General features: G+C 35.3%; 1 protein-coding gene across 1 annotated transcript; it reads left to right on the top strand.

Moving 5' to 3' along the window:
• The first annotated feature begins 1,249 nt into the window (after positions 1-1,249).
• On the top strand, positions 1,250-5,372 carry LOC132052236 (protein NRT1/ PTR FAMILY 6.3-like). The gene is made up of 5 exons (XM_059443675.1): positions 1,250-1,518; positions 1,762-1,939; positions 2,162-2,201; positions 2,816-3,384; positions 4,238-5,372. The coding sequence occupies exons 1-5, from the start codon at positions 1,401-1,403 to the stop codon at positions 5,109-5,111; spliced, it is 1,779 nt and encodes a 592-aa protein (XP_059299658.1). The 5' UTR covers positions 1,250-1,400; the 3' UTR covers positions 5,112-5,372.
• The last annotated feature ends 7,465 nt before the right edge of the window (positions 5,373-12,837 follow it).

Below are 12,837 nucleotides of genomic sequence, written 5' to 3'. Positions count from 1 at the left end.
AAGAATGACTATTTTTCTATCACATTTCAAATAGTGATATATTAAGACTAAAAACATAGTTATTCCGCCTAACTCTGCCAAATTTTTTTGGTTTCCAATTTTTTCAAGAGGAGATAATATTTCTAGTTTTTGGAATTCAAAGTTTAGAAAATTGAATATGGAAAAATTGAATTCTCCTAATCATGGTTAAGATCTTATGTTAGTTAACTAGATCTACACCATTATTATTTTTAAAATGGACATGCAACCCCCATTTAAGTTAAAACTTGGAGACGGAAGATAATCGAAAATAGAGAGGACCTGGACTTAGAAGATGAAGGTGCTCACCAAATGAGTTTAACTTTTAAACTGACGTTTTATCTCACACTACTGAGGCAATAGTTGGGTGAGATATTTTTTTGTGTCTGATCACAAATTAATGCACTCAAATACAATTTTGAATTCACTAGTTTGTGAAACTAAAAAAAGCCTCACACAAACTGATTCTTTTTCATCTGATTGGTATATGCCCCATCACTTAAAAGCAAATAAGGCACTAGTAAGAATTTTAATAGTTCATTTGGTTAGCTATCTAGATTTAACCTTCTTGGTGAAAGTTCGACTTCTGCTTTGTAATTTCCTCCCGCCATCCCCCTTTACATCCCTATATAAATTTCATTTTTTATTTTTTTTAATTACATTATGGGAGGGAAGGAGGAAAAGGCGAAGAAAACGCTATAACATTAAAGATGTGTTTATAATGTACTAAAATATTCTTTGAATTTTATGATTATAAACTTGTCATGTAGGATGTTTGAATTGTCAACTTATTAAATATAGAAAGAGACACTATTTTTTAGACATACCAAAAAGCAAAGACACTTAAATTGGGATGGAGAAAGTAAAACAGAAAAGATAGTTATTGCAGGCCTGCAATCGGTTATACTTTTCGTTTCATCTAAAAAATTAGAGAAATTTCAATGAGGTACATCCCCTAGCTTTTGAATAGGAGCTTAATACTCCATAGTTCATGGAATGCGAGGAAAAAAAAGGTCACTTCACCATCAATCATTTATGTTATCATCAGATTCTCTGGACCACTAAAATTAATTTACCACAAAAAGCATACATAAAGAGAAGACAATCATGGGGAGTAGGAGGAACCCTCCCGTTACAAAATAGACCTACATTGAATATTAAAATCAAACTTATTCTAAATGATTAAAAAAGCAACAATATTACCCACATGACTCTGCTATAAAAGGGAGAAGGAATCAATTCAGTCTGCCATAAGTCTGAGTTTTACATCTCAGGTTCCTTTAATCTCTCCATCTAGCTTCAATTTTATCCCTTTCTCTCGTTTCCACTTGTAGACACACAAGAAACATAAAAATACAAAAAAAAAAAAAAAATTAGAAAAAATGGACCTTCCCAAAACACAACAAGATACAAAAGCTGTTGCAGATGCCTGGGATTACAAAGGGCGACCAGCCCTTAGATCTGCCACTGGTGGTTGGTCCAGTTCTGCCATGATTTTAGGTGACTTTATTTTCCTTTCCTTTTTTTTATTTTTTATTTTTTTTATTTTTACATTTTTTAACCATTCATGTCAAATAGGCCCGTTAAGGGGTAAAACACTGCCTATCAAAAGATTTTCATTCTCAAAGTTCAAACTTGAGCCTCTTGACGTGGTCTCTTATTTTTTATAATTTTCCTTAATTAGTATAGATCTTTATTTTGGTGTGTTTAACATAGAGTTGTTGTATGTGTAATATCTATCAGGTGTTGAGTGTGTGGAGAGGTTAGTAACGCTAGGCATTGCTGTGAACCTGGTGGTGTACTTGACTAGGACCATGCATTTAGGGAATGCAAGTGCAGCAAACATTGTTACTAACTTTATGGGAACTTCCTACATCCTCACTTTGCTTGGTGGCTACGTTGCTGACACTTTCCTCGGAAGGTTAGTACGCTCTTAATTTAAACCAATAAATGTTAAATCTAAACTTATAATGGATGTTAAATCTAAACTTATAATGAATTATGTGCTGAAAACCTTGAAGGTCAAACAAATAGAATTTCAATCTTGGATTCACATGTATGTTTTAAACATTGGATCTTTCTTTGAAAACTACTCGTGTTTTCTTAGCATCTTTTAATATCTTCTTGGTTTAATCCTTTGCAGGTATCTTACCGTCGGAATCGGCGCCAGTGTTCAAGCAATAGTAAGTGTCGATGTTTCTTAACCGAAACGAAAAAGAAAATTACTTAGAAACATTTTCTCAAGTGACATCATTCACTTTTAGATGCTAAGACGTTGGAACTAATTAAATATAGACACGAAAGAACCTTTTCCTTTTTTCTTACGTATGATATAGTATATGCGAAAAAAGTGATTTTGTAGACCACAATTTCATGGGTAATTACTCAACTTTCACCTTATTGAACCTCAGTATTTGAACTATTCTTTGTAATAAAAATATCACTAACTTTATCTAGGTATTAAGAAAATCATAACAACTTTTTTTGTACCCAAAAAGTAATTCAAGATAAAATGTGACATTTTCTATGATATTTAAGTAAATTTGAACAAATATTATTAAGAAAATCATTTAGTGACTTTTTATAATATGTGACTTTTGGGTTATAAAAAATCATCTAGTGACTTTCTATGAGAAATAGCCAAAGCGAACTGACTTTCTCGTTGCAAAAAGTATTTTAATGACTCCAATGAAATAAATTAATAGTATAGTGATCACTAACATAAAAATTCGTTACACTATCAATGTATTTAATTTAAGTGTTCTAATTTTTTCTTTTTTATTGTTATGATGAATAGGGGGTAACAATTTTGACAATCTCGACCATAATCCCAAACCTACGACCACCAAAGTGTGATCTTGGAAACTCATCATGCATCCCGGCAAACGGCAAACAACTCGCCGTCCTTTTCACCGCCCTCTACCTGACTGCCTTAGGCACAGGCTTCCTCAAATCCAGCGTCTCCGGCTTTGGTACAGACCAATTCGACGAGTCTGACCAAAAAGAAAGAGGCCAGATGATAAAGTTCTTCAGTTGGTTCTTTTTCCTAATCAACGTGGGAGCGCTCACTGCTGTGACAGTACTCGTGTACATTCAAGATAAGGTTGGACGTGAATGGGGATATGGTATTTGCGCGTGTGCGATTGTGGTTGGTCTTGTGTTGTTCTTGGCTGGTACGAGGAGGTACCGGTTTAAGAAACTTGTTGGAAGTCCGTTAGCGCAGTTTGCTTCGGTGTTTGTTGCTGCTTGGAGGAAGAGGCATATGAAATTGCCGTCTGATTCTTCTGCTTTGTTCAATATTGATGATATTATTGGAGAAGAAAAGAATAAGGATAAACAAAAGTTGCCTCACAGCAAGGAATTCCGGTGAGTAATTTTTACTATTTGATCGCTAGTATTATGATGAAAAACAGCTTTTGGAAAATGTTTTTCAAAAAAAACAAATCATTTTGGATCTTAAAATAAGTCATTTTCTTCCCAACTATTTTACTCATGACTTCATATCGTTACTCCAACCACTTGACCATTATTGAGACACTATTCGTGGAAGTAATGTATTACTCGAAAATTTCATGAAAATACTACTATCATTATTATCAATCCATAATATTCTCTATGTTCAATTTGTTTGATAATATTTTCTTATTAGTCTATTACAAAAAGAATAACACATATGAGAAATATTCTAGCCACACAAATGTTATGACATGTTTAAAATTACAAGTTTCAGATATTCTATAGTCACACAAATGTTATGGCATATTCAAGATCACAAAGTTCAAAAAATTTCATTTCTTTATTAAACTTTGTGAAAAGTTAAACTATGATAAACAAAGTGACAGCTAGGGAGTAAATGTTTTTACCGAAAAATATTTTCGACCGGGTCTTCAATCAACAGGAGAACATGTTCAATGAATAAGCACATGATTTGTTCAATAAATAAGCACATGATTTGTACTAGCATTTCAGAAAAGAAAATGTAATTTGCAGTTAGGTAAGAAATTAAGTTTATTCTATGTCCAGTGAACTATTTGAAGTTTGGGTCAATATTGTCTTGCATTATTAAAAAGAGTAGGAAAAATTGGGCCTGCTAGAAATTATTGACATGGTAGGCCAATCTTTGATAGGTAAACCTTAACCAATAATTCACCACCATCTTCCAATTAATCATGTGGGAAACATTTGAATTTGACCAGTGGCTTTTTGTTTTATTTTGCAGTTTCTTGGACAAGGCAGCTATTAAAGATTCTGACAGTGAATTTTCGGGGACAGCGATATTGAATAATTGGAACCTAGCAACTTTAACCGATGTTGAAGAAGTTAAATTGGTAATTAGAATGTTACCAACATGGGCCACGACAATTATGTTCTGGACTGTATATGCTCAAATGACAACATTTTCCGTGTCACAAGCAACCACTATGGACCGTCACATCGGTAAAGCCTTCGAAATTCCTCCTGCCTCACTCACTGCTTTTTTCGTCGGAAGTATCATGGTGGTTATCGTGTTCTACGATCGGGTAATTGTGCCACTTTGTGCCCGATTCCTAAACAGTCCACACGGTTTCACCCCGTTGACACGCATTGCAATAGGCATAGTCATGTCAATTATCGCGATGATTATTGCAGCTTTAACGGAGATAAAAAGAGTGAACGTTGCCCATTCGCACGGATTGACGGACCACCCGAATGCGGTGGTTCCTATGAGTGTGTTTTGGTTGGTCCCACAATTCTTGCTTGTTGGAGGAGGTGAAGCTTTAACATACATTGGGCAACTTGACTTTTTCTTAAGGGAGTGTCCTAAAGGGATGAAGACTATGAGTACTGGATTGTTCATAAGCACAATATCGCTAGGATTTTTCTTTAGTTCTATTTTGGTTTCGATCGTGGACGCGGTGACCGCGAAAACAAGTCCATGGTTAGCTGATAATCTCAACCAAGGCAAACTATTTAATTTTTACTGGCTATTGGCAATCTTGAGTGTATTGAACATGATAGTTTTCTTCTATTGTGCAAAACGTTACGTGTACAAGGAGAAGAGGCTAGCCGAGATGGGGATTCAAATGGAAGACTCAGGTCCAGTTTGCCATTAAGTAATTAGAAGAAGCTAGCCATGCAGTACTTTATTAGCACAGCCAGTTTGCTTTTTCTTCTTCTTTTTGTTCTCTTTACTTGTTGGGGTTTTATTTTAAATGGAGAATGTACCATAGAAACAGTGGCGTTCAAAGAACCCATTGTCTTTGGCACAGGCCTACTATTTTGTATGTAGAAACTGCAGGTTGAAAATAATGTACTATAAATGAAAATGAAAGATTCTGAACCCACTGCTTCAAAGAAGCAGTGGTTTGCTGGCATTTGATCGAATCGTATGGAATTTTTTCCCAAGCAATCATATGTGAGTTTGGATATTTCAGTTTTTTAGCTTTTTTTTTTTTTTTTGCCCCCCCCCGAAAGAAAAGAAAAAAGAGGATGGGAAGAATTACTGGAAGTCCAGCAAGTAGCAAACAAAAAAAGTTAAGGCCAGCCAACGAATTTAGGTTTTTGATCTTCCAATCGAACTCGTTCTGCTTCCTTCTCTATTCAAACAAATATATCGCGTCCAACAGTAACAAAATCAAGAATTTCACTAAAAGTGTTCAAAATAATAATAATAATAATAATAATAATAATAATAATAATAAGTGTTATTATTACTATTATTATATAAAAGTAGTAATAATATTATATAAAAGTAATTTTTAACCTATATATACAATTTTATTTTTTTTTATATAATTAAATAGTAGTGTAGTTTTCTGATGAAAAGTGTTTAGCTAACCGTGGGTCGTCTATGTGGCTTCGCCACTAGCGTCCAAGGTATTTTATTTACTCAAGTTTCCATATTGCGATCTTCTTTTTTCTTTTCATAAGGTTCCCGTTCAAGGTTGGGTTGTATATATCTTTGAAAAGATAATACAAGAATCGGACTAGGGCTTACCTCACAAAAAACTGTGGTTATACACTAACACAGGCAATTGGCGCGAATGCCCCTCTTTTGGGCTGGTCTTTAGATTTTGGCCTTCAAAATGGTGGTCTTTAATTATTGCCCTTCCGAGCAAAAGCAACATAGTAAAAAGACATTACTACCCCTAACCGTTACATATAAAAAAAATATCGTTATTCAAATCTATCCTTATTGAAATCCTTCCCTTCTTTCATATCGTTAACCCAAACTTCGTTCCCAATTTTTCACATTATTCAAATCGTTGTTTCAAGCCGCATTTCTCAATTGATTTTGTCACTAACATCGCAAAAGGTACAAATCTTAATTCAACTCAATTTAACGATTTTATTGAGTTTAGATTGTTAATATTTGAAAAAAATCATCTTCTACGACCTGATTATTAAGAAACAGATGACATACAACTCAGATTGAACATTGCGCATGATAAAATTAATCAGCAAAATAGAATTGATTGGATTTATTGCTTTGTTCTGATTGTAATTACTTTACACCTTACTTAAATTAGTATACAATGCTTATTTACTTGAAATTGTAGTTATAGTAAATTCAATTTATATCAGGCAATGCTTATCGATTTAAACTTGAATTAAGGCAAATCGTGTAATATAACTTTAGAACAAGTATGCCGGAGGAGGCAAAAGTTCAATTTACAAAGATAGTAGAGCAAAAGTCCATTATCCTAATACAAAAAGTACTTACGGAGGAGGCAAAAGTTCAATTTACAATAACAAGTATGCCGTTAGAAGCGAAAAAAGTTCAAACTTATATAGAAGTATAAATTAGAGGGCAAAGTCCGGTTTATATAGAAGTATAAATCATTCTAATTGGAATAACTGTTGCATGGATTTGATTTAAATTAGATGAAGATAGAGGAGGTTTTTCAGTTTTTTTTTTTTTTTTTTTTTTTTAACCAAAAACAAGCATCGCATTATGATCGTGAAACAAAAAGTACTTATGCACGAGAGAGGCAAAAGTTCAATTTACAAAAGAGTATAGTATGTCACACGCAAATGTTCCGAACTAATTTCATAACAAGTATGCCGAGAAGGCAAAAAAGTTCTCGTTTATATAGAAGTATAAATTAGTCCGAGCTTGCGTCAATCCTCTAATTGGAATAAGCATTTGCATTTGATTTAAATTGGATGAAGGTAGAGGAGGTTTTCATTTTTTTTTTTTTAACCAAAAACAGTTACTGCATTATGATAAGCAAAACAAAAAGTACTTATGCCGGAGGAGGCAAAAGTACAATTTACAAAGTAGTAGAGTATGCCGTTACAGGCAAAGTTACAACAAACTTCGAACAAGTATGCGGAGAAGGCATATACATTTAGAAGCCATTAAAGTAAAATTCTACAAACCTAAAGAAACTTAGACTTCATTAACATACATTTAAATATATATGTCAACAAAACATAAAATCCTAACTTCATAAGTACCAAACTACCATCATTAGTTCTAATTTCATGTGTACCCATTCCAAATTGCCCCATCGTCAATTTGACCGTTGTGTCGGAATAACCTCTCATTTCTACAAATCGTAATTCTCTTCGCAGATCATCATTTTCTCTACTTAGAGCACCGTAAAGAGCCCTAAGAAAATCCATGTCTCTTTTGATATCAAAGAATTTCTTGAGTAATTTGCAAATTTGCAATATTAGGATGGATTTGGTTACGAAGATGGCATGTTCGTATGTGCTTGCCCGTGGCCACCATTAACATGTACAATATGTTGATTTTGGTTCATTTTGTATGTGATTATATCTCGTTTTCAGAAGTAAAGTGTTTTTTTTCCTTCTTCCAAAAGTTGTGTTGGTTTATATAGAAGTATAAATTAGTCCATTTTAAATTGGAATAACTGTTGCATAGATTTGATTTAAATTGGATAAAGAACGGAGAGGTTTTTCGACTTTCATGAAATAATCGTTGCAATTTCATTGAATAATCACAGTAAAACGTTACTCCGTTTTGAAGAATCTTGGTAGGGGCGAGTAACATTTGCATAAATGGCAGAGTATGCCGTTTCAGCATGCTTCATGTCACACCCTTAACCGATAGGGTGTAATGGGCACCCGACCCCTTACTTAGGGCCGAGCGGCCACGTGACTCTCGTAATGCTCACAATCATGTCTTTGTCTCAAATCGTGACACAAATACATAATGAAAGTTTTTCAAGCAATATGCTTTTTACCTTTCTCGAATCAAATAGAATCTACAACATATAAAACTTATAATACAATACGTAATAATACATCGGCTTACATAGCCGCTTACATAACCGACATCTTATACCTACGACACTGTCTGCAAAGTCTCTAACACAGAACATAAAACCATAACACCATGCTCTGACTCGGCACTCCGGAAAAAATGGAGCTCGCCAATCCCGCTGGAACATCTCCTGCTAATATCTTGACCCGCCGGGTGTGCACACGCGGCATGAAATACGCCCCCGAAGAAAGGGATCGATGCGACGAATGTACCGAGTATATAAACGTACAGAAATGTACAGGATCACACCGAAGAAAAGAGTACGGTAAGATCATAAGACTTGTCTTCGAAAACATTTATCATGCATATCAAATTCACATAATTATCATATATATACATATAAGCATGTCCCGGCTTTACAGCGAGGGACTCGGAGGGTAAAATCATATCATAATCATATCATCGTACATATATACGGCGTGCCGGCCTACAATGAGGGACTCCTATGGGAGCAAAATCATATCATAATCATGTATACATGTCCATATACATATATACATACCGTACCCGGCCCCCAGTGAGGGACTCGTGAATAGCGTGTCCGGCCCGCTAGCAAGGGACTCGATAATAATCATAACATCATATACCGTACCCGGCCCTTTCGGGACTCGATCGTACCCGGCCTTTTCGGGACTCGTGAATAATTATATCATCGTATACCGTGCCCGGCCCTTTCTGGGACTCGGTCGTGCACGCCCTCTAGCGAGGACTCCTGAAACATGCAAAGGTATGTGCACAAATACGTACCCGGCCCGGGACTCGGTGAAAGACATATTGAGCTTGCACGAGCAAAGTAGTGAGAAACCGTATGCACATAAATCATTCCATAGACTCAATGAAGTAATCAAATCGAAGCGTCATTTGAAGTCCGGACAATGGTCATATCAAATGGATTTCGGACATTACTCGGAAACATATCATATGTCATGAGCATATCAAAGTGTCGTAGAGATCATAGTCATACATCAAATCAATCCGAGCTCCTCGGAAGGTTACGAACATTACTCACTTTAGAACCTTTTGCAAAACAAATCGGAGCGATCCGAGCCTTTTTGTGAAAGTTACGTATGTTCGTAGTTTCGAACTGCTTAGGAGCAAAACTCCTTTTGAAAACAAAACCTTTATGCAATTTTTGAAATTTAATTATACGAATGACATACGGACCGTGATTTGACCACATTAAGAATACGGATATCAAGAATAATAAGATTCATAAACATGCTTGGATGGCTCGTAATAGAGTTACCTCGCAATTCGTGTCATAACTTATTTTCAACTAAGACATGCCAAAGAAAGAAGGGGTGAGCTTTACATACCTCGATCGCTTCCTAAGCTAATCCAACTCAAGTCTCCACTCTCCAAGGTCTACACAGCGTCGATAGATAGCGAATATTAGTCATAAACATCGAAGAATCCAAATCCCAAGTCATTACTTTTTCACAAAATTTGGGCAACATTTCCCCTTAAATTGGACATCCCGAGAATTTAACTCGGCTAAATCATTATCAACAATACCAACAAACATAATAACAATGTCAATAATCAATCCCAAACGCATTCTAATATTAATAGCTCCCTTCATATAATTTGACGACATTCATTTATATTCAATTCAACTTCATGCATTCAAACTAATATCAACGATCGCATATACAAATACCAATCCAAAACCATTCAAACACGATTCAAGAACATTTCCACGACAACCCGCACAATATTCCAAACAATCCTTCCAATATGCCAAGCCACCCAAAACCACCAATTTCCATAAGGACATCGTGACATATTTCGTTCCTCCAAATTCACCAACGACACCAACAATCCACACCTTTAACAACATTATTACCATAAACATAAGGAAGCATATTTAATTACATTAGCTAACAAAACAGCCCACACAATCACAACTCCAACCTTGAACCATTAAACCTTTATTTTTACATCATAACATCCATAATGACATCAACCAAACACTAAATGAAATTTATTCATCATGCCCACATTAAACCACATATACTTTCACACACTACACACACCACACTTTCATGAATTTCTGCTCATTCCAACATACTACAACATATACAAATCATCTATGAGAACATGTAAACAAGATTAAATCTACCTTCATTCAACTTCTTCCACACGGCTAGACTTGTCTTTGCAAGAAAGAGTGCCTTGCTTGCTTCAACAACCACTCTATGTTTGTAGAGGACCTCTTAGTAGGAAAGCTAGAAGCAAACCAATTTTTCCTTCAATTTTCCATGGACAAGTCTGTTTTTCATGGCATGGCCGAATGGCTCCATGGTTCTCTCTCAAAGTTTCTTGAATTTTTCTTGAAATGGAAATGATAAATGCTTGCCTTATTTAATCATTCTCTCTCTCTCTCTCTCTCTCTCTCTCTCTCTCTCTATATATATATATATATATATATATATATATATATATATGGCACATGACCATGCATACGTAGGTCATGCCTCCCTCTTTTTTTTTTTTTTTTTTTTCCTCTTCCTTTTTTTTTTCTTTTCTCCAAATTTCTCCAATTTTCTAGATTTTTCTCAAGTTATAAAAGATGAATTCTTCCTTGTCATCTTTGCCCACATGTATATATTTAGCCTACACAAATATAAAATGAACACATGTGTCATTCCATGGCTTGAAAATATTGGCCAACCATGGGTGGGTCCCACGGCCACTTTACATGGCCACTTGGCTTTTCATGGTTGTTTCATGAAAATTCTTTTCCAACTTTTGGCCCCTAATTTTCCTTATTCCAAATTTACCCTTAATGCTCCATTCCAATAAAAAGGATGAATACGCAACTTATACATTCTAAAAAAAGAAATTTACCGCCTTATCCTCGACTCCCCGCCATTACGCTAATATTCAAATGTAATAAAATCGAGGTATAACACTTCATGACTTTACATACAAAGTCTTCACGGGAAGAGCGAACTTAAATTTTCAAAAATAACAACTTAAATATATTTCATTTTAGTTTTTTCTCAGTGAATCTCTTTATGCGGGAAGTTTAACAAAAGCGGCACCAAGACAGCATCTACAGCCTTCAACCCGCAAATGGGACACCGCCTACAATTATGTTAATCATGAAACCAAGCTAATACTTGTCAACGATGGTGTAAATTTTCAATAATTCCTTTCACCGTATATTTGCGGGGCATACACAAGATGCTCGGCAAAAAGAGGCCAACATATGGTTTGACAGCTGAGAAAACATCCCAAAGGGACGCGTGTAACAAAACGACATTGATCTTCACACTTGCTTGTACCGCTCAACAACAATGACAACTTTAAATTCCCATTTCATATTAGAGTTCAATTCGGTCGATGCGGAGAACAACCCGATGCAAGAACATCATAATGACTCTATCCTAATGACAAGGACAAACCGTGAGGAAATTGACAGTACATGACTGCGTTGCTTATCGAAGAAGACATGTCCTGTTGGATTAGATGATGATGAACACAGCCCTATCGGGACATAAGCAGGATTTATGAAAGCGAGGCAGCAGATAGTAACTCCAACCGTAGACACAGTAGTACTAAGCTGATAGCAACCGCCAAACATTGAGTGTTGTAAACAATGACCTTTCTCGCATCCAACTTCAATGAATGTTGTATCAACACCTACGAGCATGAGGATTGAAGAGACACAAACTTTGTGACCATGTGACAAAAGAAAGACACTAAAGAGGAAGAAGATACAAAATGATACACAAATTTTGACACACAGTGCGCCGATTGATCAAATAGAAGTTGGCATTTTATTCAAAGACAAAGATACCGTGAAAAAGTGCATGAATAACATTGCAATTACTCGTCATCAATAGTACAAGGTAGAAAAGTCATGCACGCAACGGTATTACATCAGATGTGTTGACCCAACCTGCATTTGGCGTTTCCAGCTCAAGGTTCGGTAGTGATCGAACTTTTCAAAGTAGTTAACTTTGAAAAGAGACATAGTTGCCTAACAAATTTCATCACCTCTCGACATGAGGAATGCAACTTCAAAGTTATAGCGAGAATACATTACAAACCTAGTACGCCGTACATTACAAAAGATAACACACCAAATTTAATAGATGTATGCTCTGGGACATAACAATATTGTTTCTCTCTTGTTTTCATGTTTTATATTTGTCTTAAACAGCAAAGTCTTCCGCTTACAAAATAAATAAGTATGCCGTTAGGGGGCATACTTATGTGCTTTGTTATTTATAAAATATTTTAAAATCTTTGAAATTGGATAAAACATTCGGCCATACAGTAATATTTAAGTAAAATATTTCATTCATTCATAGCAAAATTTCATTCATACAAATATTGGAGAGGAAAAAAAAAACAACAACAACATAGACTAAAAATAAAAATTCATTCATACTAAAACAACAATTATGGCGTCTCAACTAATCCCAATAAAATGCGTTCTGACTGTTCAAAAAAGTTAAAAGGTTTTGTCTTTGTTCTTGGTTCAAGCAAGTTCTCCAAACTTAATTTCCCCGGGCCAGGGGGAACTTTCGTTCAAA

This window comes from Lycium ferocissimum, chromosome 4 (assembly GCF_029784015.1).
Source record: "Lycium ferocissimum isolate CSIRO_LF1 chromosome 4, AGI_CSIRO_Lferr_CH_V1, whole genome shotgun sequence".
Taxonomy (NCBI): domain Eukaryota; kingdom Viridiplantae; phylum Streptophyta; class Magnoliopsida; order Solanales; family Solanaceae; genus Lycium; species Lycium ferocissimum.
This window is presented reverse-complemented; position numbering and strand designations above follow the sequence as displayed.